Consider the following 27,404-nt stretch of genomic DNA (forward strand, 5'->3'; position numbering starts at 1 on the left):
GGCAACTCTTAGTCTCCTGCTCAGTATGTCAGCCAGCCTGCCTTGCTTTGGGATGCTGCTGGGAATGCAAGTACTAGTGTTTATGCAGCAATTAGAGCCCCCTTAAAGACCCATCTTTTTGGAATAAAATGCTTCTGTTCTGAAGACTAAGTGCAGCACGTTTGAGTGACCAGGGCGTGTACTTCAAAAGAAGCTGGGTGCTGCTGGTATTGCAAGCAGACCACGTTATCCTCAAGGGTTAGGTGGATGAGGCTGGTGAAAGAGGGTGTGGGTTGCATCCTGCCAGGGCTTGGGATTTCCCCCTAATCCCCCCCCCCATATCTCTCCCTGATGATTGTGACACCTCCCTCTGGACTTGCCAGTCTCCCCCTGTGTGCTCCTTGCAGGGGAGTAGGGTGGAGAGGGTGCCTGCCTGCCTTCACTATCTGCCAACTAGCAAATGGACCCCAAAGGACCAGTGAGCGGAGATCCCTCTGTAGGAGAGTTGAATCAATGCCCAATCGGGTAGGAGGAGTTTCGGGGCATCGCGGGGTGTTCCCTTCTAGCAAACTGTCCTGTGCTCTGTTAGCGAAGGATGTGGTGTTGTGTAGTGGCTAAGGCAGAAGGAACCTCCCTGGCTCAGATCTCGCTACCTGTGCTGTGATTCCCCCGGGTGTCTTCGGCAGCCTCTCTTCCCAGCCTCAGCTGCAATTTGGACTGCTTAAGACAGACCGTACTGAACTGCTGTGAGAGTTGTGTTAAGTAGGACACAGGAAGTGCTTTGCAGACTCAGAAAGTGTGATACAGGAGTGATGTTGCGATTATGATGTTGATGAAGAAAAGTGTGCCTTGCAGTTCTATCTCTCGCCCTTGGTTGCAGGGAATGTTTGGAAGGCTTTGGACAAAGGGTGCTGACCTGTCCCTCTCTTTCCCTGCAGATGCTGCAGCTGCGTGTCTCCCAGGGTGGGGTGGCCTTCCTGGCCCTCCGGAGGCTCCTGCGATGCCCAGTTGCCCGGCAGAGCACCCAGCGGGTGGAGTACAAGCCCATCAAGAAGGTGATGGTGGCAAACAGAGGTGAGACGGGGGGGGGGGGGAGAACTGGGGGGAAGCTGACTCCTCCTTTGGTGCTGAGGGCCCCTGGGCCAAGCAGATCCTGGCTTCCCTTCCTGAGGGGCTCCTGCTGCAGTCGCAGGGGGTTCCAGGGAAGGCAGCCACTGCCTCTGGCAAGGAGCACCTCCCCTTGGTGAGCAGCCAGGGTCCACCAGCAAGGAAATGCCCACTCGGCTGGCAAGACCCTGTCCCTGCCTCCCTTCAAAGGGCCTGCCTTCAGCAGCAGCTCTGGGAAGGAGGCACCACTTTGAGGCGAGCCCCGACCCAAAAGTGGGTCCTGAGGAAGCCACCTGTTCCCTCCCTGTTGTGGAGCAGGAGAGAGCAGTTGCTGCCGAGTGCCGCCCCCTGTGCGCGGTCCCCGTCCTTCCTCAGCGCCTGGCCTCTGGCCAAGCGAAGGAGGCAAAGCGCAGGTCTCCTGAAGCAGTGGTCTTCAGCCTTTTCTGTGCCATGACCCCTCCCCTCCAAATACAGTATGACGCTGGGAACCCACTGCCGATCCCGAGCCCCGATCCGCCCGTTGCTGCCCACCCCACTTTCATTTCCTCCTTGCTTTCACAACTGCTCTGTGAGGCAGCGGCCTGAGCAGGGCCGACCTTATGAGCGAGAAGAGGCTGTGCAGGATTATTCCAAGAACTCGGTTTTGGTGAGGCAGGGCTGGGACTGGGTCTGGATCCAGAACCTCCTGCACAGGCTTGGAAAGGCTGCTGTGACACCCCTCCCCCCACGAGATTGAAGAGCAGTGTTCGAAAGCCGCTGGCCAGCGCCTGGCCTCCTGAGACGATGCCCTCAGGTGCCTTGGCAGGCCTCTTCCCTCCCGAGCGCCTCCTTCCCTCTGAAGAGGCTGATAAGCGCTGAAATATTCAATAAAGCAGCCCCTTTAATGAATCAGTGGCCAATGGATTGCTCGGGGCAGCTTTTCCTTTGAGCCGCAGTGGCTGGCTTAACACTGGACCGATCGAGTTCTGCAGCTGCCCTGTTTGCCAGGGAAGCGCTCCTGACGCCCGCCTTTTCTGCTGCAGGGGAGATCGCCATCCGGGTCTTCCGCGCCTGCACCGAGCTTGGAATCCGGACGGTGGCCGTCTACTCCGAGCAGGACACGGGCCAGATGCACCGACAGAAGGCGGACGAGGCCTACCTGATCGGTCGGGGGCTGCCCCCCGTCCAGGCCTACCTGCACATTCCCGACATCATTAAGGTCGCCAAGGTGAGCGGCAGGAGACGGGCCCGTCTTCACTGGGCACAGAAGCTCCCTTCGCCACACGGTCTCACCCCCCCTGCATCTCCAGAGGCTATCCTGGAACTCTTTCCGTCTGGGGCCACCTCCCGCTTTGCCTCCCTCTGACCTGGAAGAAATTGCAGTGACGTCACATCACCGCAATCTTTTCTGGAACCGTGCTGGGAGTTGAAGCCTTTCCCGGCACGATTCTGTGCTGCTCTGTACTGCGTTCCTCCTCTCCTTGGATGAAAGGAAGGGGGTGGCCCAGAGCAGCACCGAACCATCCCAAGAGTGGCTGCAACTCACAGTGCAGGGCTGCTCTGGGGTGAGGCTTTCCTTTCCTCCCAGAGCAGTGCAGAATCATGCCCTCAGTGGTTTTGCAACCTGCAGCCACTCTGGGTGCAATTCTGGCTGTCTCCTCCTTCATCAGGGGTTTTTTTTTTTGAAGGGAAGGAAGCCAGCAAAGCAGCTTCTCTGGCTTCTTTCTATTTGGAAAAAAAAGATAAAAAACTGGTGGGGAGTGGCTGGTGGTGCTGCCCCTGCAGGCATGGTGCCTGGGGTATTTGCTCCCCTTGCCCCCTATTTATACCACAGATCCACCCCCCACCTCTGGGCAGCCCCGGCACATCAGAACAGGTTTTCAGAAAGTCCCCACGGCTGAGTCTTCAGCGTATGGTGCTTTTGGGAGAGGTCTAGGTTGGAGGGCTGCAGGAATAGTTCTCTGCAAGCCCTCAGTGAACCTGCACAAGTAACTAGAAGACCTCTCTTGTTCTGCCCAGTCCTTGGTCTCGGCCTGAGATTGCTGAGAAGTAGGTGACGTTACGGACCTTTTCCCTGGGCACTGGCTGAGCTGCTCATTTGCAGAGTTCTGGTTGCAGCATGGAAGGGGAAGGGAAGGGGTCTGTCATGGAACATCGACTGTCCAGCGCAGCTCTTCTGAGAGATGTCAGTCTTTTCTCTCCCCCCCCCCCCCGAAAAGCTTGTTGTGAGGGAATGAAGAGGCAAATGTAGAACTCAAGGACGAGTGAAGGGCATATCAGGCTGGGGGGGCTGGAGGGACACATGCCACGAGGTCTGCGGTGCAAGAGGAGCCGTGCACTGCTGGTGAGGGGAGATGCAGGGAGGTGTGAAGGCCTGTCTGCCTCCTCTTAATCCGGAGTGAGTGGCAAAAGGACGGGAAGCAGGTCCTCGGTCTGTGTACGTTGCCTCCCTAAGCAAGCCGGTGCACCCCCTGACGTGCCTGCATCCTCACGCCTTAGTGCTCGCCTTGCCTCCAGGCTTCTTGTTTCTTGGGCACGTGCAGTTCTCTGTCCACAAATCTTCACCTTTTTGTCTGTGCATCAGTGGTTTGGTGTTGCCATGCCTTTTCTGCCCTCTCACCACACTGTGCCTGGGCCCTGCCCTGATTCGCCCCGCCCTCTGATAAGATCCCCCTTCATTCATATTCACAAGTGATTCTTGAAGGCCGAAGGCCGAGTCAGTGGGCCCATGGCGTCTGCTGGGGATCCGTCCCCAGACCGATTTTTTTTTTTGCAGATAATGGCATCTGCGGAGAGGCCCAACCCCAAAACCAGAAGTGCCTTTGAGAGGCCCTCCGGTGCAGGCTCGCGATCCACTTTGAAACAAGTCCTTGGATCTTAAACCTGGGGATGGTGAGGGTGGACGGTACACACTTTTCTGGGCCTAACGGGGCTTACTTCTGAGGAGACACGCACAGGGTTGTGCTGCAAACCACATTGGAGGTGCCTAGTTGGAAGGGGAGTCTCAGCCAGCCCTTGCGTTATTCCTCGGCTTTTCACGTTCTCGGAAAAGCGGGGAGAGTTCACTGATCTGCTAACAAGGAGCGTGCTTTGCAGGCTGGGATTGCGCTGTGCTGGCTGCGGCTGGAGCGTGGCCTCGTTAATTATGAAATATTTAGTACAAGAGCTCATTTGCCAGGCAGCCGGTGATTTAAGGGCCGTTGCTGAGAGCGGAGACCTTCCTTCGCAGCAGTGCCGCAGGTTGGCTCCTTGGCCCTGCCAAGGGCCTCACCGCTGGAAAAGGGGAAAGGCGCCCTGCCCCTTGGCAAAGCACATGCTCGGTTATGCCAGGGGGAGGGGCAGGAATTAGAATTCAGCAGCCCAGAATCGGGGATCAGCAGCTCCACATTTTCTGTTCTGGTAATCGCATGCAAATGAGGCCAGTTCTTCCTTGTTTTCTCCAGGACTGTCAAGAGGTGAAATAACTTGCAGAATCGGCGTTGCTTAGTGTTTGTGTGAAGAGCCATCAAGGCATCAAGAGTGTGCTGGGGCAGGCCCTGGCTTCCTCCCAAGGGAAGCCACAAGGGGGAGATTGAGAGTCAGCCCCCCTCCCTGTCTGCGTTCCCCTCAGCTGGTGCTTGGAGGCAGACTGCATAACCTTTGTGGCTGGCAGCCGCTGATGCTAGATTTGCTCTGCCTGGATTTGTCCTGTACCCCCCCTGGAAAGCTATCATCAAAGCTCCTAGTGGTCACCGCATGTTGTGGTAATGAATTCCACAGGCTAATCTTGTGCTGTGTGAAAAAGTCCCTCCTTTTATCCGTCCTAAATCTCCTGCCGTTCCACTTCATTGGATGATCCTGAGTTCCAGGAGTGAGGGGGGAAAAAAACCCCTCTGTCTATCACATTTCTCTCTCCACACCATGCAGAACTTGATAAGTCTCAATCATGCCCCTCCCAGTCCTTACAATCACCCCCCCTGCAAAATATGTTCAGCAAAAACCTTTCTGTCAATCACATTTCTCTCTTCACGCCATGCATAAGAACATCAGAACAGCCCCACTGGATCAGGCCATAGGCCCATCTAGTCTAGCTTCCTGTATCTCACAGCGGCCCACCAAATGCCCCAGGGAGCACACCAGATAACAAGAGACCTGCATGGCTTCCTGGGAATTGTAGTTAAGAACATAAGAGCAGCCCCACTGGATCAGGCCACAGGCCCATCTAGTCCAGCTTCCTGTATCTCACAGTGGCCCACCAAATGCCCCAGGGAGCACACCAGATAACAAGAGACCTGCATGGCTTCCTGGGAATTGTAGTTTAAGAACATAAGAGCAGCCCCACTGGATCAGGCCACAGGCCCATCTAGTCCAGCTTCCTGTATCTCACAGTGGCCCACCAAATGCCCCAGGGAGCACACTAGATAACAAGAGACCTGCAAGGCCTCCTGGGAATTGTACATAAGAATTCTCCTGGGAAAAGAACATAAGAACAGCCCCACTGGATCAGGCCATAGGCCCATCTAGTCCAGCTTCCTGTATCTCACGGCGGCCCACCAAATGCCCCAGGGAGCACACCAGATAACAAGAGACCTGCAAGGCTTCCTGGGAATTGTAGTTAAGAACATCAGAACAGCCCCACTGGAGCAGGCCATAGGCCCATCTAGTCCAGCTTCCTGTATCTCACAGCGGCCCACCAAATGCTCCAGGGAGCACACCACATGCAGAACTTGATAAGTCTCAATCATGCCCCCCCCAGTCCTTACAATCACCCCCCTGCAAAATATGTTCCTGGTTGCTGGTCCCTCCCCTGATTCCGGCCTCTGGTTTCTGCAGGAGAACGAAGTGGACGCTGTGCACCCCGGCTACGGCTTCCTCTCCGAGCGTGCGGACTTTGCCCAGGCCTGCATCGACGCTGACGTGCGCTTCATAGGGCCCACCCCCGAGGTGGTGCGCAAGATGGGCGACAAGGTCGAGGCCCGTGCCATCGCCATCTCCGCAGGTAGGGGCTCGCGATGCCACTCGGCCCCGGCTGATCGGTTGGCACGATCAGCTCCTTCTCTGCCAGCAGCAGGGCGGGGCAAAGCTGGAGAAGTTGCTGGGAGTGGCAGCAGCCAAGGAGAGACTCTTTGCCACGCCGTTTCACCTGCTGTCCAGAGATGGCCTGTTTCTAGAAACCAGGAGGTTGCACATACCTGTCGTGGCTTGTGGCTTAAGAGCCTCCATCGATCTCCAGCCCCTCCTGTGACGCTGCAGCGGCTTGCAGGCAGAGGGAGCTCCAGGCCCACGCTCTGCTGCTTGGCAGGGACACCACTTGCAGCGGCTGGAGTGGGCCCCGCCTGGCCTCCTGCCTCTCTGCTGGCGCTCTGCCCGGGTTCTTCCTTGGTGCCCTGTGCAGGGCAAGCTGCTCACAGATCAGTGGTCTCTGGGCTGCCAGCAGAACCATGCAGTTTGGTGGGCCTCTGTGTGACGGGAATGAGGTCTGAGGCCGGAGTCTGGGAGGGGGTTTTGAGTGGGGGATGTCACCAGCGTGGGCTCTTTCCCCCTGCCAGGAGTGCCTGTTGTCCCTGGGACAGACGCCCCAATCTCCTCCCTCAGTGAGGCACAGGAGTTCTCCAACACCTACGGCTTCCCCATCATCTTCAAGGCAGCGTTCGGCGGTGGAGGACGAGGGATGCGGGTTGTGCGCAGCTATGAGGTACGGCTGGGAGTGCCCCCTCCCCCTGCAACAGTGCTTTTACCCAGCACCACTGGTCCCGGCTGGTTGTCTCTGCCTCCCTGCCGGCCTGTCCCATTCTAAGCTCTGGTGCTGGAGACGAAGGGCACCGTAGACCTTAGAACGGTATCCTGGAAGCCAAAATGGCCGTGTGTCTGAATCATGTCTCTGCTCTGATGGTGCCCTGTGGGGGTGTTTGCTGAAAGCGCCCCACTTCTCTGGGGCCCTGGGAGGAAGGGGTGGAGGAGACCAGAGGGGGAGGGACGAGGGTTGAGATGATCATTGGCCCAACTGTGTGAGTGATCGGAGGCTGAGTCCAGCCCTGGGTAAGGAGGGCTCAGTTGTATGAGCAAGGCAGCCTGTCAGAAACCCCGGACAGCAAGCTGAGGCTGCAGCCTGCTGAGGAGTGCACGGGGTGGAAGACGGGAGAGGAAGCCACACATCTGGCTGTGGCTGAGAGGACAGGATCTTGGGGGGAGAGGGGATCAAAACGCAGGCCCCCCTTCTGAGCCCCCTCGGGTAGACTGTAAGAGCAGTGCTTTCATGGGGAGGGGCAACACACACACCCCCCCCCTCTGCGTTTTGGCTGAGAACACCCTCTTCCCCCCTGCAGGAACTGGAGGAGAACTACACCAGGGCCTTTTCGGAGGCGCTCTCTGCCTTTGGGAACGGGGCCCTCTTTGTGGAGAAGTTTGTGGAGAAGCCGAGGCACATCGAGGTCCAGATCCTGGGTGCGGAGCGGAAGAGGGAGTGGGCTTGTGCCTTTGCTCAGGGTGCCTTGAGTGGGGCTGGGGAGGCCTGCTGGGCAGGAGGAGGAGCGGTTTGGGGGCAGCGGGTGCGGCCGCTGCAGCCTTCCTGCCCCCAGAGAGAATTCTGCTGGTGGCGATTCCACTGCCAACTCCGCTCAAGCCGCTGCTGAGCTTGCTGCGTCTTCATTGTTTGTCAGCTTTCCCGCTGCAGAGGTTCAAGGCAGCGCAAACATTGGAAAAGCACAATAGCATCAGGAAAATGGGATCCGTGGGGGAGAGAAGGGCCTTCTGCCCTGCCTGAGGAGCGGGGGAGCAGAGCGGTAAACACGACCGCAGTGTTTCCGAGCGAGGGTTTCAGGCTGTGGGGTCTTCCTCGTTGTGTGAAATATTACCTGTTGAGGTGTGTTTAATTTTTCATTAATTGCAAGACCGTTTTCTGAGGGTTTTAATGCAGACCTTGATTGCGTCTGCAGGACGCTGCTGCGTTGGAGGAAAACACCTGCTTTCGAGGGGAAAAAACTGTACCCTTGCCCCTTAGAGGGGGGGTGCGTGTGTGTGTTGCAGCCGGGCCGTCCAGAGAGGCGGCCCCTCCTCGGACAGCGGGGAAGAAGGGCGATGCCTCTTCTGAGATGAAACCGAAGCCCACCGCAGTACCCGCGTTGGAGAGAAGTCTTGCTGGCCTAGCGCAGGGGTGTCATTTCGTGTGGTGGGCCAGATTGCACTCTTGGTGCCTGCTGAGGACTGGAAGCAGGAAGTGACATCGCTGAGCAGATGAGGGCCAGAAATAAGCACTTGGTTCCCATCTAGGAACTCAACCGCAGAAGTCAGAAGAGGAAATGTGCAAATCCCGCTCGTTTCAAGAGATGGGAGAGCCAATAATCATGTGGGCCGCCCTTTCGGCAGCACTGCTTTGCAGCTCAGCAGCTGGGGGGGTCGTGGGAAGTGGCCTTGGGAAACAGGCGGCCTGCGTGACGATGGGGTTCTCTCAGTACCTCGCAGCGCCCCCCTCAGTCCTCTTGGTCTGCCGCTTCTCCCCACAGTGTTCCTTGCCTTTGGAGGCCTCCTTCCATCTCTTCCTCCCCCTTTGCAGAAGTGGCACTGCTGAAAGGGTGGCACTGGGAGACCCCAGTTACCACGGGAGCCAGGCAGAGCTTCCAGGGGCCACATCCGGCCATGGGCCAAATGTTCCTGGGCTAGCACCTGGCTAGCAAAGTCCTTCCTTAAAACAGAGTAAACTTGCCCTGTGCCCCCCTCCAGGCGTGAAGTGCAGGTCCAGAGGAGGAGGCAACATTGAAGCACTTGCTGGACAGTTTTGGGAACTCCCTGAGACTGCAGGGATGTGCTGGGTGCTGTGCAAGACCTCCCAGAGCTTGCAAGTGACGCCTCTCGCCCTCCCTGGCAGGTGACAAGTATGGGAACGTGGTGCACCTCTACGAGCGGGACTGCTCCATTCAGCGACGACACCAGAAGGTGGTGGAGATTGCGCCGGCTGCTCACCTGGACACCCAGCTGCGCTCCAAGCTGACCAATGACGCCGTCCGGCTGGCCAAGCAGGTGAGCTCTCCTGCCTTGGGGGACCTGCATCTTGCCCAGGCCAGCTCCTTGCGGGGACTCGTGGTCCGGTGCCAGGAGGTCTGGGATTCTGCTTGGCACCTGCTGGAAGGTCAGGGAAGTGGGAAGATGGTTGCTCAGCCGCATAGGGCAGGCCTTCCACACGGAGGCATTGACAGCAGGGTCTTTCCCAGCCAGGGTCTCTGGGGAGCTGCTTCCCGTTGGAATGAGCAGGGGAGGGGCAGGTGGACGGAGGCTCTGACTCTGTCTCGGGCACCTTCTCAGGAAGGGCCTGTGGCTTGGCAGCCCTGCACCCACTGAAGGGGGCCCAGGGCGGCCTCTTCTCCAAGAGAGTTGGGGCCAGCGGTCCTTGCACAGTGCAGGACTTCACGGGCTGAGGTGGCTTTGGAAGGGGCTTAGTCGAACTCTTGGTGGGGAAGAAGATAAGAGCTCTCTTGCTGGCTGTTAGTAGTTGCAGTGGTGAAGTGGAGCCTCCAGTCTCCTTGGCTGTCTACCTCTCACTTGGGAGAGGTTGTGGCCTGCCTTTCTTTTAGCGTTTGTCTGTGTGCTCCTGTGAACGTCCCGTGGGGCAAAGGCAGGCTGACTCCTGAGTAAGCCTGCAGAGGACCAGGCAGTGAATCTTGTGTGTGTGTTGTGCGGAGTGCCCCCAACGTGGTCGTTTCTCCTTTCTGCCCCTTGCCAGATACAAGAGCCTGGTAAGGGGCTGGCTTGTGGTATTTGTCGGGGGGGGGGGGGGGCTCATTTAGTCCAGGTTCCTGAGTCCCAGAGAGGGAAAAGAACCTCCTAGTATTAGCTTGGCTGCCTTGATGAATAGTCTAAGGACTGTCCAGCCCAGTGTCCTTGACAAATAAAGGTGATTGATGGCTCTTAACTCTTGCTTGCTGCCTGCTTAAGTCATCCAGATGCCCCTTCTGCATGTGGAGGCTCTTCTGAGCAGTCCTACTTTTCCCGTGGGTCTTAAGAACATCAGAAGAGCCGCACTGGATCAGGCCACAGGCCCATCTAGTCCAGCTTCCTACATCTCACAGCGGCCCACCAAATGCCCCAGGGAGCACACCAGATAACAAGAGACCTGCAAGGATTCCTGGGAATTGTAGTTAAGAACATAAGAACAGCCCCACTGGATCAGGCCACAGGCCCATCTAGTCCAGCTTCCTACATCTCACAGCGGCCCACCAAATGCCCCAGGGAGCATGCCAGATAACAAGAGACCTGCAAGGCTTCCTGGGAATTGTAATTAAGAACATAAGAACAGCCCCACTGGATCAGGCCACAGGCCCACCTAGTCCAGCTTCCTGTATCTCACAGCGGCCCACCAAATGCCCCAGGGAGCATGCCAGATAACAAGAGACCTGCATCCTGGTGCCCTCCCTTGCATCTGACACAGCCCATTTCTTCAGTCTTGTGGTTCAGTCAGTGGACATTGGTGGAATTGGTAGTGAACCCTCTCAAACGCCGGCACCAGCTGCTTCTCGCAAGAGCTGGGCTGCCCTGCCCACTGTTCCGTCTTGGGCTGTCTCACGCGAAGCTTCAGCTGACCCCCAGACCCACACCAAAGAGGGAGATGCTGGGCGTTCGTGTCCCTGACAGGAGGGATGAGCTCCATCACGCCCCAGGGCTTCCTGGAACACGCAGGCTGATCCCAGCAGGAATGCTCTGGTCTCTCCACAGCATGCCGTTTTCCGCTGGGTGGAGGATGAATTGGTCAGCTGGGGGTAGCTCTCTGCCAAGGAGTCCTCTGTTGTCTTTTCCGTCTCTCCGGCTCTGTTATAACTCAAAGGGGGGGGGAAGGGGCTGCAGGCAGACTGGAGACGGGGGCTGATCTGTGCAGCTGAGCAAGCCCCCCCCCACGGCGGAGCTGAGCTGCTTCCAAATGTCGCAGGTGCCTCCGAGAGAGATTTAAGGACACCCCCGAAGCAGCGTGGCAGGCAGCCTCCCAGCAGCAGGCACTGCCGGACTCTCCATCAAAGTGACGGCCCCGGCCCCGGGAGTGCCGTTTTCCTGGCAGAGCCTGGGCCTGCACGCTCTGCTCAACCCCCCCCCCCGATGCTGCTGACGGGGGGAGACAAGATGAGCAGTTTGTACTGGCGAGAAACACACAGGCAGGAGCAGAAGCCGGGGCCTGGCCTCGCGCTGCCTCTGCAGCATTGGTTGTTTTCTAGACGCTCCTCAGGGGTTGTTCGGTGCCCCCACCCCTGGTGCCCGCAGGTGCCCAGGAGTTCCCTGAGCCCCATCTGGACCCTCCCTCCTGGCCCAGGAACACGTGAACCCAGCGTGGCATCCGTCGTGATCGCCCCTCCACAGGCCCCACTAGGGACTGACCGGTCCCCTTGGCACAGAATGAGGGCCGCCTTGTGGGTTCAGACTGGCTTGTCTGCTCACCACGAGGCTCCCCCGTGGGGAATGGGCTTCCCTGGCCTCTCCCTGTCTCCTTGGACGTCTTCCTTTTGGGGACCAGAGCCTTGTTTTGCGGTCTCTGTCTGTCTTGCTCCTTGGCAGCTGCTTCCTGTCTCTGTCCTGCACGGCTTGGTCCATCAGGGTCTTGCTTCCCTGTCTGCAGATTTTTTTGGCTGCTGCCGTTTTATAATTTTTGGGTTTTTTAAAAATGGTGCTTAAGCCACTTGAGGGGTATTGTGACTCTATTACTGCAACAATTTTAATAATCAACAGTGATTTAAATATGTTAATACTGAATGCAGTATTATGTAGGTTGACCCTGCTGGGAGATTTGGTCACCTCCTCCTCCTCCTCCTCACCCCAGCCTCCCTGCCTGCCCACCTCCCTCCCTCCCCAGCCAGCCGCATTCAATATAACTGAGGCAGACCTGCCTGTTGCCTTCCCATGACATTCTTTGGGCTTCCTCCCAAGTGCTGGCGGGTCTGTCTCGGAGCCCATTTTAGAGGGGTTTTTTCTGAACATATTTGCATGTGCTGTGGACAGACGGACACACGCCGTGCACACCTCTCTTGCTGACGAGGTGATGGTTCTGACTGAGCTGTTCCCAAACGGGCGCGCGGTTAGTTGGATTATGGAGAGGGAAATAACAGACAGGAGGATTCAGAGGACTTCTGAAAAGGAAAACGTTTACTCGTTTGCAAACGGGACCCCCACGCACACAGGTGGAGGACCCCGAAGAGTTACAACGATGCGGGTCTTATAGAGCATTCCGAACAGGGGAGGGGGGACAAGAACACACGCAGAGAGAGGAGAGCATCCCTGGGAAAACTAACACGTGAGCAGGCAGAAAAACAAAATCGGCCTCCGCTATCAGTTCAGGATGTTAGTTTGGGGAGGGCAATATGATGCGCACCGACAAGTTGTTTGCAGGCAGGATGTCCATTACTGAAGGTCTGGTAATCTTATCACCCCACTTTACCCGAGTCCTTTCATCTCACACCCTTATCTGCTTATTGCCCTCTTGTTCGTCCTTGGAGGCCCAGAACAGGCTTATCCCACAGCCAGCTTGTTTTCTTAGAAGGATGTCAGATTCCTGAGCAAGGGTCAGAGAGGGGCTTTAGGCCAGAGAATTTGGGCCTTGTGGGTATTTCAGTATTGTGAGCTGGGCATTTTGGGGACAGAGTTTTCTTTCTGATCTCTCAGAGAGAGAGAGAGAATCAGTGATTAGTGATAATTCAGTGTTCTGAGACTGAGCTGCATTCTGGTGGGGCATCAGGGGGCGCCCTCCCTGGGGGCCGAGTCTGTGTTCTGAAACCACTGCTGCTGCTGGCTTCCTTCTGCGACCAGCCAGGTCGAAATTCCCAGGACGCTCTTTTGTGGGCTCCGTCCTGGACCTTCCGAGCACACTTGAGACCCCACTTCTGGTGTCATTGTCCCCACGGGGTGGGAGAGGCTGGAGGGCCACGCGCTCCCCGTAAATTCTCCCTGACAGTGTCTTGAAGAAGCCTTTCAGGGGCCAGGGAGGAGCTTCCTGGTCACTTCACAGGAGCAGCTGGGGTTTCCAGCAAGAGGCAGCCGGGCTGCCCTCCTCAGTGGGGAAGAGATGGGCTCTGACTGGGGTTCCCAGCAGGCTGCAGCTGTATCCAGACAGGTCATACTGAAGGGCTGGCCAGGTGAGGAGTCTTGCCAGGGAGGCTGTTCTGGAGTTGGGTGCGCACACGGGCGGAAGATGTTCCCAGAGGCTGGCCATTGCTGTGGGCAGGGTGAGCCAGTGGCAACCTCAGGCTGGTGAGGAGGGGCCCCGGGTCTAGGAATGGTAAGAGCCCCAGCCTTTCTGCCCAAGACCCCCTTTCCCCTTCCTGCTGTGGGCTCTGGTCCATGCAGGCAGGGAGGTGGCTGTCTCCTGGGAGCCCGCCCTCCTCTGGACCGGGGCCCTCCCAGCCTCCTCCGCTTCCCTGAAGCGAGGCTTTGAGGCGCCTCTCCAGCTCTCACCGCCCACTCGGCAATTATCACCTGGCTTCCGCAGCGCACAGGGAAGTCCTGTCTGATCAATGGTGCTGAAGGTTTGCTCACGAGAGGAGCCTTGCATGGCAGAGCTCTGGCGGGGGGAGGCAGGGAGGGAGGGAGGCAGTGCCGGCCTTGGCAGCGGATCCCGTCCCACCCCACTGCCCGGCACAAGGGGGGCCCTTCTGGTCCTGGAGCTGCCGGGCTGGAGGATCGTCGGGCCTGATGCGGCCCTGCTGGCTCGCCTTGTCCAGCCTGCCGCACCGCAGAGAGCGAGGCCTGTGCTGAGATGCAGGTGCCTGGCCTTGAACTGCTGCTGCCTGGAGCCTGTTCAGTCCCAGCATCCTTTGTGTGTGCGGGGGAGGGCACCGTTTGCTGCAGAGGACTAATTGTGGGGAGACAACGATGTTATCTCGGCATCCTCGTTGGCTGGAAGGTGGTGTTGCAGCTCCTTCCCTGGGAAAATGGCAGCACTTCTGATTTAAACAGAGCTTGCTGGGAGGGGATTCCTCCCTCTTGGAGCAGCCTCGGACTGCGGCTGGCTAGAGCCCATGGGGGGCCAGGGTCTCCTCCCTTAAGCTGGGGACTTGAGTCCCGGGGCACCCAGTGCGCACCTGGCTTCTGTCTTGAGGCCCCTCGAAGCCAGCTGCGGATCAGGCCCAACCCTGCGGGCCTCGCAGTCTCCGCTTTGCCACTAGACAGGAGGCAGCAGGGGTGAGGAAAGACCCCGCCTGTCCGCAGCGGGGGGTGAGGTGCCAGGCAGGGTTTGCTGAGAACTTGGGGGTCCCCTCTGTCCATGCATGCGGCAGTCAGTGCTGCTGTTGAGCGTGGCTGGACTTGGGTCTCGCCAGCCCCGGCTGACAGAAGCAGCCCCGAAGCACGGGCCTGGGTGCCGGCTCTGCGCGACGTCAGCGTCCTCGCAATCAGCCTGTGAAGTGCTCTTGGCGCTAATTGGGTTTTTTCCCCTTTGATTAGAGTTGCTGTGATGAGTTGCTATTTACGCTAATTAGCATCCCCCCCCATCATAATCTGCTGTCCTTTTTTCAGGCCTGTTTGTCGAGTCCATCTTGAAGCCTCTGGTTTCTCCTGCAGTTTGCCGGCTTCCACCTCCAGCCCCTTGTTGTTCCCTCTTGAGAAGGGGGGGCCTCTTTCCTGCCTGCCTCTGTTCTTAACGGCCTTGTGAGCCCCCCGCCTTTCCGTCTCGCTTGCTTCCCTTCAGAGTCTCGTTCAAAGCAAAGATGAAATGGTGCCCGATTCCTCCTCCTCGCTCAGCCAGACCTTCATTTTCTTTCCTTGTGCCTCTCCGTCTTTCTGGAAGAGAGTTCCTCTTGCCCTCCCCCCATTTTAAGTGGGAGGTTCTCCTTTTTCACGTAGGGTCGTGGCCGGTTTCATTAAGGGGAAAGACGCAGGTCTTGTTGCTCTGAACTGAGGGTGCAGCCCAGGAGCCTGGTGCCTTGGTGGGAGCCTTGAGGGAGTTGGAAGGTGCCCTCTGCCGGCTGGCCTTTCTGGACCACTGGCCCGCATCCACTCCTCTGCAGGCGATGAGGGGGATCGCGATGCCAGTGCCTGGCTGCAGCCCGGCTCCCCCCTCCCGGCAGAGCCACGTCAGCAGTTCCGAGGGGAGCCGGGAGAGCATCTGTAGCCGAATGTGACCAACGGAATGTCACCCACGGAATGGATTAAGGTGCTATTTTTATACCCCCAGGCAGGTGCTGCCGTCCTCTTAAATCCCCAGGCGGTGGGAATGCTGTCTTGTGGCTCCGCAGAGGGGGAACAGAGAGGCTCACTCAGCGCTGGCCCCGGGGGCGGCAGGTTGTGCCCGCGGGCCCCTCTGCCTGTTCCCGACCCCTCTCCTTCCACAATTCTGCGGCTGGGTCAGGCCCTGTTTCTTGTCGCCACGCCCCTTGCGTCTCCCGGTAGCGGCGCTCTTAGCAGGGCCCTCTGACGACCGAAGAGCAGGCAGGACGGTCTGGGAGTGGAGGGTCCCTCAAGCGGTCCCTCTTCTGCACAGTTATCATTCTGTGACACAGAACATCGGTTTGTGGGGAGACGGAAGACCTTCTCCTCGGCACTGTGTGTTTTGTTGCCAAGGGTCATTTCAAGTCAAGTCTCACACTGGTTTAGCTCACAGAAGCAGAGGCTGGTTGCTCAGCAGTCCTTCAGCGGAGGAGGCTGCTGTTCTTTACAACTGGATCGTGCTCCTCGAGTTGCTGATGTGTGCGTTTTAAAGACGCCTGTCCCGTCAGAGCAGGCCTGCCTGCTTAATTGCCATCCACCTGTCTCTGCATCCTGGCTGGCTGTGTGTCACGAAGCCCCGCCTGCCTGCGTGTTGGGGGAATCCGATGGGTGTGTTCGTGGGGCAGCGGACTGCCTGACCGCAGTCTGAGGTTGCTGATCATTGCGCATGGTGAAGCTGACTTCTGAGTAGACAAGCTTGGACCTCTCGTGTCAGTGAAGTCTCTCTGGACTTTTTAAAGCAGCCAGTTAAGGAAGCTTTGCATGTTCGTTTGAGGCCTCTCCCCCCACCTCTCTCCAGCCTCTCTGCCTCCAGGAGTGCACGCTCAGCCTTTCTCCAGAGCTGCCAGCAGCCTTGCTGCATCAGCCCTGGGCCCGGTAGAGATCCAGAGAAGCCCTTGCACCCTCCTGTTCTCTCTCTGCAGGTGCTCCCAGCCTCTTCCCTGGGCCTCCTTCTGGGCCCTCCACCAGGAAAATGGCTGACAGATGTACGCTTGTGTCTGCTAGAGGGAGGGCAAAGTGACAGGCTCATTCTTGTGTCTCTCTGGTTAGGAAACCGGATGTGGTGCAGACAACGTGGCTGCTGGTCCTGTAGGGTCGTCCCAGTGGATTTTCCAGGGTTCTGCCTCAGAAATGGCCCGGTGGCAGGCAGTCGTGTAGAGCGGGGTTCTGGGGACTGGTGTTCTCTGGGAGCGCAGTGTGTGCAGCCCTTGTGCCATCCTGTTTTCTGCCAGCACCGGTGGAGGTCCCACTTCCTGCTCAGGTGAATTGCACCTCTGCAGTGCCTCTCTTGTCCTTCCCAACTTCTGGGATGCAGCCAGCTTTGCTTAGAAATACTCAGCCCGCTCTGCGCAGCCCTGAGGATCAGATACATGCTGACTTCCAGAGGCGGCTGCTGAGATGGGCAGCTCTGTTGGCCATGGCCACGGGTTGTGCATGGCTGCTTGCCCCACTTGCTCCTGGAGCCGCAGGCCTTCCTCTGCCTGCGGCTCCTGGGAGAGACCTTGGCCCTTCCCCTCCCCTCCCCTCCCCTCCATCAGGTGTTGGCTGTGCCTGTTAAAATTCCAGTGCCTGAAACATCTCCTGCTCCTCGCCTGAAACATCAGTAAAGACTTCCACGCTCCATTATCCCCTTTACGGCTGCCTGGCTGGACGGGCCTGGCTCCCCGACCAGGATTTAAATGTGCAGCTAATCCATATCCTGCCTCTCTTCTACTTTTAAGTCTGATCCAGAAAGTGAAGGCTCCTGCAAGAGGATTAGCAAGGCCCTCCCGCCCCACTTCCTGGCCTGGCCCCGGGGCCTCCCCAGCTGCTTTCTGCCTCCTGGACACAGACTTCTCCATCTCTTAATTAGCAAGTTGGGGGGGAGGTGGTCAGAGTGCCGTGATCTTTGCTCTGTGCCGGGCCTGGCTCGTCAGGGGCTTTTCATCCACGTTCCTTGCTCACTTCTCTTTCTCTTCTCTCCAGAGTTCCCTCCAGGGAACCTCTAGGCGTGTCTTCTGCTGGGAGCAGGCCCATAGCCAGGATTCTAGAGGTGGGGGGGCAACTATTTTTTCAAGGGGGGCAGTGATACAGGTATCTATACTGGTGGGCAAAATGAAAGGATAAGTCTGGAAAAACATCAAATACCCAAAACTCCCCCAGATGTCATGAAGATAAAATAACGTGGTGGTTGTTTTTTTTTTTTTTGAAAGATGCATCATTATCTGTAAAGCTGTAACAATCATTGGCATAGAATAAATGCATCTCTGCATGGAAAATGTCTAGCCTACACAGAAATAACATGCAACAGATCCTTACATTCACCCCCCAGTGCAATACACAGGCTGGCAACCCTGCAAAAGGAAAACATATCACTGGGATGCAGGTAGTATTGACTTGTATTGAAAGTACCTATTTTAAACCTATTTTACGCCTGTGTAGCACCTATCTAGCACCTAAAAACTATATAGCACCTATATAATGCCTATCTAAAGCCTGTGCAACACCCATCTGGCACTTATATAGCGCCTATTTAACACCTATATGGCGCCTATCTAGCACCTATTAACATCTGTCTAGTGCCTATATAACACCTAACGCCTATATAGCTCCTATCTAAGCCCTATCTAGCACCTACGTAACACCTAATGCCTATTTAGCGCCTATTTAACACCTATATAGCGCTTCTCTAGCACCTATCACCTATATAATGCCTATCTAGCGCCTGTCTAGCACCTATATAATATTTGTCAATGACACATTGCTGATGCATTGAAACGTATTAAAATAAAATTTATTTACTTTACATAAAAGCAAGAGGGAAGGTATGCTAGTCAAATACAGTAGCCATTGGAACATTATTTTTTTACAATATTCATTACTTTTAAAAAGCAAAGGACTGAAGATTTGAATGTATTGAATCTACCTGGTTGAGCTGAATCCTCGCAGCTTTGAGTTGACTCCTTCGAACCAGACGTGGATCCAGTGCCTGTTTGGGAGGGGCCATGAGCACTACCTTCAGAGCCCAGGTCAACCAGGCAGGTAGACCCGGGCTCTGGACTTGGAGCCCAGGTCTACCAGCTGGGCAGACCTCCTGTGCACAGAGAATGTGGCAAGAAGGGCTTCAAATCACCCCCAACTTGACTGACACCGGATTAGATAAAGAGGACAGGTTTGGAAAAAACGCTGGGTGGGGGGCAAACTGCTGGCTCAGGCCCCCCTAGCCCCCCCCCCAGCTACAGCCCTGGCTGGGAGATCCCAGGGATGAGGGTTTGTCTCTTGGGTGCAGGCCTCGTTCAGCCTGAGTTCTGGTCCCTGGCTGGCAGCGCTCTGTGTGTGATGGGTGGGGGGTGGAGGAGTCTGAAATCTGAAACCCAGCGTGTAATTGGCTGGGGAAGTCCTTGCCACAGGATGTGGGGATGGCACCTGAAGGCCCTGTTGCCTTCTCAAGGGGATTGGACAGAGGAAAAGTCCATCACGGGTGACAAGCCACGATGGGTCTGTGCAGCCTCCCGGCTTAGCAGTAGCCCATCTCTGAATGCCGGGTCAGGGAGTGGCAACAGGACGCGGTGTTCTTGTGGTCTTGTGTGCCCCCTGCGGGATCTGTCGGTCACGGTGAAACAGAGGACGCTGATCTGGATGGGCCCTGGCCTGGTCCGGTGGGGCTCTTCTGATGCTCTTACGTCCTGTGGGGGAACCTCTAACCATCTGCTGGAGAGTGAGGACTTGCTCAGCGCGTCCTGCTCACCGACCGTCACCTCCCGGCTCAGTCCAGTTTTGCCGGGCCACCTGTGCCCTGGGCTCCAGCCTCCACACCTGTAGTATTGCGGAGGGGGTGGCGGTTCTGACCGTGTAGGGGGTGATTGTTGGAAGGGTGGTGGAGGCCCTGTATAGGAAGCGCTGCTTGGAAGGTGCCAGCTGCATCCTGCAGAGGGGCTGCTCTTCTCTCCAGGCAGGCAGGGAGGGCGCTGCTGAAACCGCCTTTTTGCTGTCTCCTCCGTGCCCTTCTTCCTCTCACACGTCTCCTGAGCATCCCTGCTCAATATTTGATCTGGCAGCCGAGATCTTTGGTCTGTGAGCGCAGCGGAGCGGAGCCTCCACCTCTGTGTTTATGGAAGGGCGAGAGAGGGGGGTGGGCGCTGCCCCCTCCTTGTCACTTCTTGCCAGCCATGAAATAGGACCAACGTTGGGGAATTGTTTTTTGCATTCTGCCCCCCTTGCCGGCCTGCCTCTGTTTGCAGAAGCACTCTGGCTGGCTGGCTGGCTGGCTGGTGCCCCCCCCCCCGCCTTCAGTCATGACTGCTCCAGAGGAGGGGAGTTGTGTTCCTGGGAAGGAAACTGGGCCTCCTGGCGTCTGCCCAGGGAAGGGGAGGTGACCACTGCTTGCTTGACCTCGTGTGGTGGGAAGCTGTCTGTCCTCTGTGCTGGGACCTTCTTGCCTCTGGGGGTGGGGGTCCCTGGCCATGCTAGCGTGTCCCCCACAGGAGCGCAGAGCCTGGCAAAGGGTTCTGGGGCACAGTCTGCTTTGTGCTGAGCTCCACGTGACCTGGGCTCGATCCAGCAGCTGGAGACCTGCAGCTGCATTTCCTGTGGAGGGTGGCGCACCTTCTGGACCTCTTGATCCCAGAGCGGAGTTCTGGCCTGCAGACCGAGGCACAGCCGGCTCCAGGAGGGTGGCTTCGTCTGCCTTTGCCACGTTGGATCTCTGGGCCAGGGCTCTGCTGAGGGGTGACTGCATTCTGCGGTTCTGGTGTCTCATCTGTCAGTGAGAGTTTTGCTGCGACCTTTGGCTCCAGCCAGAGGAAGAGAGAGCCTGCTGTTCAGCCGACTCCTGTCCCTCCTGATCCCATGCCCCTGATGTGCTGGAAGCAAACCCCCCCCCCCCACTGATGGATAAAACGGTGCTGTTTGGGGCCTGTTCAGCTTCCTGCCCTGGAGCACTCTTTGACTCTTAGACAAAATGGTGTGCTTCCCCAGATGATGCTGTTCTCTTGCCATTCTCTCCACGGCTGTGCTTGGGGACGCAGTTCACTTTCTAGGACTTTCTGAACCATTCTTTGAACACAGCCTCGTGGGGGTGGGGGAGGTTGCAGGGTCAGACTGTGCACTTGTGTAGAGGCAGAGGGCCAGCATGTGGAGCCTGCCTTATGTCATCTAGACTGCAGCTGCTTAGGTCCTGCAGGCTCTCCCTCCAGGTGAGTCAGGCGGAGGCTGTTCCCGGCCTTTGCTTCTGGACCTGAGGGGGGCGAGGCCCTTCTGTGTGTGGCCTTCCCCAGGCTGGCACCAGACAGAGCTGCAGGACCTTGAAGAGCTCTGAACCCCCCTCTGGTGCTTCCTGGGCCTGGCTTCCCTCCCCGGCCCCCCCCCCCCACTGCTGCAAAGGGAGGGTCTGTGATGGAGCCCTGCTGTTTCCTTTCTCCACGTGTGCCTTGCACTGGGGGTGGATGGGTGGTGGAGAGCAGGAGCTGCCTGGCCTAGCTGGGTCTGACCCGCCCTCAAGTGAACGGCTCCTCACTGTCAAGGCCTGGGCCCCCCCTTCAGCAGGAGGCGCTGGTCTCCCAGCTCTCCAGGCCGTCCTTTGAAGTCTGAACCAAGACAAGCAGCGGCCTGGCAAGTCTTACTAGTGGTCTGTTTAAGTTTTCTGGGGGAGTCTGTGAGCCTCTCACCTGGTTCTGCACGTCTCAGAGCCCCTGCAGCCCTTTGAGCCTCACATGCCTGAACATGGAGGCCCCCTGGAGCTGCCTGCAGCCTGCTCTTCTGCACACCCAGTGGCTGAATGGGGGTGGTGGGCAGAGTGTGTCCTCTCGTGCAGTTGTCCCAGTCATGGGGGGGGGTGTGGTTCTTGCAGAGCAGTGTGTACTTGGAGAGTGGGGCGCGCTGGGGGCCCTGTTTGGCCACTGACTCTGGTGTGGGGAACAGGCAGCTCTGAGCCTCCGTGGCCCCTCTCCTGGGCACAGCAGGGCCTCCTCTGGCCTCCTCATGCTACTGCTCCAGCACTGGGGCTTCTGTCTGCACCAAAAGCAGCAGCACCTTCAGGACGAATGGGTTTCTTGTCCTGAGTTGGTCCCCAGGCCTGGCAGGCTGCTGGCTGGCTGCATCTGCCTGAGCTCCAGCGCGGGGTTGGGGCTGCTCACTGACCTCTGTTGTGGCCTCCCTCTGCAGGTCGGGTACGAGAATGCCGGCACGGTGGAGTTCCTTGTGGACAAGACTGGCAAGCACTACTTCATCGAGGTCAATTCTCGCCTGCAGGTGGAGCACACCGTCACGGAGGAAATCACAGAGTAAGGGACAGGCCCGCTGGAAGCGAAGGCTCCTAGTGCCCTCTGGGCCCCCCAAACCTGCTGCCCTCCTTCCTGCCTCTTCTTGAGCCCCCTCGCTTGCAGCAGCACATGTGCAGAAGTGGCACTTGTTGCCGGCTTCAGCCCTGGAGGGTGGAGGAGAGAAGGGCACAGACGGGCAGGCTTTGGTTTTTCAGTGAATGAGGTCTCCCCCGCCCCTCGCCCTGAACCTCCCTTCTTGCTTGGAGGAAGTGAGGTCGCTTGGTTCCTTGGTGCAGCAAAGGCCTGTGTGTCATGTGGGAGGGGCCGCACTAACACAGGGCTCCCACTGGACGGAGAATGTGGTGCAAGCGTGGAAGGGAGAGGCCGGCCTGGAGTGCAGCAGAACCTCTGCCTCTTGCAGCCTGGCAGCGCTCTGGTGCTACTAATGCGGACTAAGACTGCATCAGCCCCCCTCTGCAACCGCATCGCGCTGCTGACTGGCATTCGGCTGGTGATCCAGGGCAGTGTCGAGAGCCCTTTGCAGGTTGCACTGCCAGGCCTGGCCCTGAGCCTTTGTCTCCTCTTGCCTGAGTGCAGGGCCTGGTGTCTGTCTCCGACAAGCCTCCTGAAGGCTTCTGCCGTCTTCCGTGGTCCTCGCTCTTGCTCCTGGTTTGCCACTGGAGATGGAGAGGGCCCGGGCAGAGCCCCGGGTGCTCTGTCAGGACCGTCCTCCAGGCTGCTGAGGGACCACTGAGGAGCGTTCCCTTTGTGTGGGGGGCACTGGGTGCTGCTGCTCTGGAAAGCCTCTTCAGCCAGTCTCGTGCGTGCGTTTTCCAGGGCGAGGAACTTGACGTTCCGTCTTTCTCTTGAAGTGCGAGCTTAGCTTCCTGCCTGCTGAGCTCCGTTCTTTCTGCGCACTCTGGCGTGCCCCCTGCTGCCCCGACCCGGCTCCCCTGTCTGCGCGTGTGAACCGCTGCCCCACCGTCTAGGGCCGAGGCCCCTCCCGCTCTCCAGCTGTGTTCTTGGAACAGCTCCAGCTGCTTCCCCTCCGACTCCTCCGCGGAGGCTGCCTGGCTCCTGATGAGTCTCTAGCTGTGCGGGGTGCTGGAGCTTGGCCGCTTGCTGGGCGGTGAGGGACAGCTGGGGCCTCTCCGGTGCTCATTACCCGGCCCAGCCATCCAGAGCGGCCGCTGACTGGGCCGTGGCTCCTCCGCTCTCCCCCGGGGGAGCGGCTCATTTGCCGCTGGCGTCTTATCGTGAGCTCTTGATCTCTGTAAATCTGGACTCGGCGAGACCTGCCTGGACTGGGAATGAGCTGGAGCTGCCAGGGAGCCTGGCAGGAAGCTGGTTCCTGGGTGGAAGAGGCAGAGATGTGGGGGGCGCTGCGTTGGGCGTTGACGTGGCAGTGGCGGAGCCACAGTGCTGGACTGCAGGGGGGAAGAGGGGGCAGGCTCGTCACCAGAGATGTCTCCAGGGGGCAGTGAGGGGAAGGGCACCTGCCCTGGGACGGCTGGCTGCAGCAGGCAGGGCCCAGCAGATCTGCTTTGGGAAGCGGTGCTGGGTGAGGTGGTGGGTCTAGTGCCCTGGCTGGCGTAGTGGCTCCCTGACCTGCAGCTTCCCACCCTCTGGTCATTCCCAGAGGGGCCTTGCAGTGGTCCTCCCTCTGGGCCCCCAGTCCTTGGCCCCCAGCCGCTTGCCTGATGCGTGTTTGGAGGTGCAGGGCAGCGTGAAGTGCTGAAGGGTCTTCTTGGGGCCGTGCCAAAGCTGAACTAATGGGTGGAGGTGGGCAGGGGCGCTGCTGGCGACCTGCCCCCAGAAGTCTCAGCGCAAGCCAGACGGGTTGGGGATGGTAGAAGCGCAGCAGCAGCTGCCAGCACCCTGGACAGCTCCCCAGCTGCTGCTGAACGGAAAGCAGTTCTTGTGCAGTGACACCGGCCTGGGAAGGGGGAGGAGCTGAGGGGTTTTGAGACCAGACCGGCCTCTGGGTCCTGGAGGGCCAAGAGTGTGAAGGAGGTCTCCTCTCTGACACAGTCTGGGCTGAGCGGGGGCGGGGGGCAACCTCCAGTGGGAGCCAGGAGCTTTTTCTTTCCCTGCCACCTGGAGCAGAGACCAGTTGCCTTCCCGGCCGCAAAAGGCCACGTGAGTCTGTAGTGCTCTTGAAATCAGTGAGCCAGAAGTGCTGTGGGGGGCATGCCGCTTTCTGACCCCCCCTCCCTCCAAGCCTGGTTCCTGCCCGGTTTGGCCTCTTGGAAACCCTGAGGGAGAGGGTTAGGGTGCAGTGCGGACCAGAGCGCGCAGGTACTGGACTTGCTCGAGCAGCTCCCTTCCCTCTTAGCAGAACCCGTTTGTCTCCATCAGCGGGTGCAGCGGAGCAGGGACACTCCAAGCTGCCCAGCAAAAACCCAGCCACAAGAAATCCCAGGCCGGGAGCCGAGGAGTTAAATCCCTTCCAGTGACAGCAGAAAGGCATCTGTTTGTGTCCCAAAACGGCTGTGGATGGTGGATGCAGCCGAGAAGGCTGTCCCCCTCCCACCAGTTTAGGGGACTGAAACTGGCTTTTGCTGGGGAGGGCCTCGGTGGTCCTTCCGTCTCTGTTCCCGGCCTTCTGAGCTGGGGGCCTTTCCGTGAGGGTCCCAGAAACACACGACGGTGCTGCAAATCTTTCCCCCTCCCAGGCCAGCTCTGCGGGTGCTCCGTCTTGTTCTGCAAGAAACACCTCCCATGTTGGCCTTCCAAAGAACAGGAGTTGTGTTCTGGGGGTGAAGTTGGGCAACAGCTCTCTTAATAAGAGGTGGAGAGAGAGGTTGGCTGGAATGCAGCGGGGGCTGGGAGTGTTTGACCTGGAGAAGAAGAGAAGATGAATGGGCTCGGGGGTGACCACCCTCTCCGCAGGGCTGTCGTGCAGAAGAAGGGAGGGACTTGCTCCCTGCACCCCCCAAAGGCAGGACTTGAGCCCAGGGATTGAAGCAACAGGGGTTGAGACTGGGGTCTGGCATGGGCTGGTTGGGACCTTGCACTGGAGCCATGCTGGTGTGGCCGCAGAGCACCGGTGTTGCACTTTGAGAAGTCGGTTTCCACAGTGAGAGACGCCTGTAAGAGTCCACTCAGCATCTGGGAGGGGGCAGGCGCATGGCCTGATCATTGGGTTGTCTAGGAGTCAGCGCAGCCGCTGCTGTGTCTCTGCCTGAGTCTCTGGTCTTGGATGTGCTTCTGGCCTTCCTGGGATTTCACAAGGGCTGCTCTGCAAACGTCTCTGCTTTGGCGGCTTTGGATGCTTGCAGAGGAGTCTCTGCAGCTCTCCGGAGTTGGAAAGTGTTGGGAGCCAAACCGTGAGCTGTGCAGGATTTTCCTTTGTTGTATTTCACTTTTTAAATTTACGCCAAAGTACAAAAGCAGGCGTGCGACGCAGGGCACTGCGCAGCCTCAGTTGACGCAGACACAAGCAGGGGGAGAGCAAATGTCTTTGAAGGGGAGCAGTGCAGTTGCGCAAGAAAACGTTCTGATGGTTTTCCTCTGATGCTCCGTTGCTGCCGGCGTTGCGCTTTTGAGGAGTTCCCACTTTAATGACTTAATAAATATATCTAATTGTCAAACGGGACCCATTCTGCCTTGCAGGCAACAGATGAGTATTTATAATTGATCACATTCCGAGATAAAAACTTCACTGAGCCACAGCCAGAGGCCCCCCCTCTGAGGAGCTGGAGGTTCCCCCCTCCTGGTTCTGTCCTCACAACAACAACCCTGCAAGGCGGGCTAGGCTGAGAGATGGAGAGCTTCGGGCCTGCTCTGAAATGATGACAACCCTGAGCAGAGGCAGTCGTGGCTCCCCCCGCTCTTTGCTTCCTGTTCACGCAGTTAACTGCCCCCCTTCGCTCGAAGAGGTTGTCTGCACTTGCACCTCGCATGCACAAGCGGTTTCCTTTCCAGAGAGAGCCCACGGTGCACGCGGGAGGTGGCGGCCCATCAGGCTGTCGGTCTTCTGGAAAGGCCCCTCCCTCCCTCCCTCCCGCTTCTCTGCCTCTCTCTGCCTTTCCTTCTCTCTGCCGGTTCTGCTAAAGAGCCTTGAACTGGGGACTGAAACCAGTGGCAGCTGAGCAGGGAAGGGGAAGCCTGTGTGCCTGGCGACGTCTGCCTGTTGCCCACTCGGGCGGATGTGCTGCTGCTGTTCTTGGCCAAGATCCAGGGGGCTCTTCCCAGAGGCAGGGGTGGTTGTGTGGGTCTGCCCCATCCACACCCATGACATTGCAGAGGCAAAGCCCTGTCCCTGGTCACTGCCCTCAAAAAGATTCCAGTGATGGTGCTGACCCCCAGCTGTGATCGCACCGAAGTGGGGACTAGGCAGATGCACTGTGGAGGTCTGTCCGTGACTGTCTTCTGCCCCGGGGTCAGTAGCTGTGGGCCTCTCAGTACCGGTTTCAGGGGAGCGGTGGGGTGGGGTGGGGGCTGCTGTCTTTGTCCCCTGCTTTCTGGCCGCTGTGGGGAAACAGGGTGGTGGGCTCAATAGGCTCCTGGTCTGGTGTTCAGAGGTGTCTTTTTGGGAATAGGTAGGAACAAATAGCAAGTTGGTGCCGGTCCAGCCATGAGGCCCACTGAGGCAGTCGCCTCAGGGAGCAGACGGGTGGGGGTGTCCGCCTCTGCCTGCCCACTCGCCCCCTCCACTGCTGCGGCTGGTCCTGCCACCTGGATGGGTAAGGGGAGAGGGAAATGGAGGGGGGAGACGGACTCTCTTTTCCTCTTCCACTCCCTTCCCTCTTCCCTTTCCAAGCCCACGGGCAGTAGGCTGGCATAGCACTGGGACCCGTCCTGCCCTCAAGCATTGGCCAATCGGGGCCCGCTCGCAAGCAGGGCGCGGAGGCCTCCGGTCTGCCCCGGCTTGTGCCCCAGGAGCAGGCGCCCAGAGGGAGACTGGCTGTGTCCTGGAGGGCTGAGTTTAGCCATCGCTGGCGAGCGAGTGCTCTTCTGGTGGCACTCAGGGCGTCGGTGTGGCAGAGTCTTATGGGGGTCCGCCTGTAATTTTATGCAAACTCCTCACCCCCCAAACTGTGGCTGAACTGTGTGAGCTGTGCACGTATTGTGCAGCCTGGACCGGTTTGTGCATCTCTGCGTGTCCTGAGGGCTCAGCTCTGCTTCTGCTGGTTTCTGGGGAGTGACAAAATGCTGAGCTGGGCCTGGACTCCTGCAGAGGCACCACCGCCCCGTGCCCAGCAGCTGTCATCTTGCCTGTGAGCTTTCCTGCTGGTCTCTTGCGGTCCCGAAGGACTAGGAACTTGTTCTGTCCCAGCCACAGAGCTGCAGTCTTGCACAGCTGCACAGCTGCTCCGTGTGTGGGTGTGCGAGAACCCAGCCATTAATTGCGGTTCAGTGGCTTGTAGTGGACATGGGCAGAGACACAGCCGAGGCTGTCGATCTGGGAAGGTGTGTCGTCGAGGCCAGGCTTAACTTGGGCTGCCAGCGAGGCTTGGGGGGGATGCACTTGCAGTTGGCGGGGAGGAGGAACCCCCTCCATTGTCACGACAGAGGAGCTGGCCCCCTCCCTCAGTGCTGCTGCGGCCCACCTGCTGGTCGCACGTCTCTACCCATAAGGTCCTGACCCGGCTCTCCCCCCCTGCAGTGTTGACCTCGTCCACGCCCAGATCCACATCTCCGAGGGGAAAAGCCTGCCGGACCTGGGCCTGAAGCAAGACAATGTGCGGATCAACGGCTGCGCCATCCAGTGCCGCGTCACCACTGAGGATCCTGCGCGTGGCTTCCAGCCGGACACAGGCCGCATCGAGGTAGGAGGGGCCACCCACTCGCTCTCCCTGCTCCACCTGCCGCAGGTGCCTTCGTGCCTGGCCCCGCGGTGTCCTGAGAGTGCCGGGGTCGGCACTCTCGCTCGGGGGGAGCTGGGTCCGTGCAGGTTCATTTGCTCTCCCGGAGGTCACTCCAGGGCAGTGATCCAGTCCGGTC

General features: G+C 58.4%; 1 protein-coding gene across 2 annotated transcripts in view; it reads left to right on the forward strand.

The window, feature by feature from the left end:
• The window catches only part of PC (pyruvate carboxylase), a 101,464-nt gene that overhangs the window by 19,848 nt on the left and 54,212 nt on the right, over positions 1 to 27,404 (forward strand). For both annotated transcript variants that reach the window (XM_066610231.1, XM_066610232.1), the window contains exons 3-10: positions 918 to 1,053; positions 2,109 to 2,293; positions 5,878 to 6,043; positions 6,594 to 6,739; positions 7,371 to 7,488; positions 8,909 to 9,060; positions 21,358 to 21,476; positions 27,067 to 27,229. In XM_066610231.1, the coding sequence (XP_066466328.1) occupies positions 918 to 1,053; positions 2,109 to 2,293; positions 5,878 to 6,043; positions 6,594 to 6,739; positions 7,371 to 7,488; positions 8,909 to 9,060; positions 21,358 to 21,476; positions 27,067 to 27,229 (1,185 nt within the window). The remainder of the gene's footprint in view (positions 1 to 917; positions 1,054 to 2,108; positions 2,294 to 5,877; positions 6,044 to 6,593; positions 6,740 to 7,370; positions 7,489 to 8,908; positions 9,061 to 21,357; positions 21,477 to 27,066; positions 27,230 to 27,404) is intronic.

The sequence above is a fragment of the Tiliqua scincoides genome, chromosome 15, assembly GCF_035046505.1.
Source record: "Tiliqua scincoides isolate rTilSci1 chromosome 15, rTilSci1.hap2, whole genome shotgun sequence".
Classification (NCBI taxonomy): Eukaryota; Metazoa; Chordata; class Lepidosauria; order Squamata; family Scincidae; genus Tiliqua; species Tiliqua scincoides.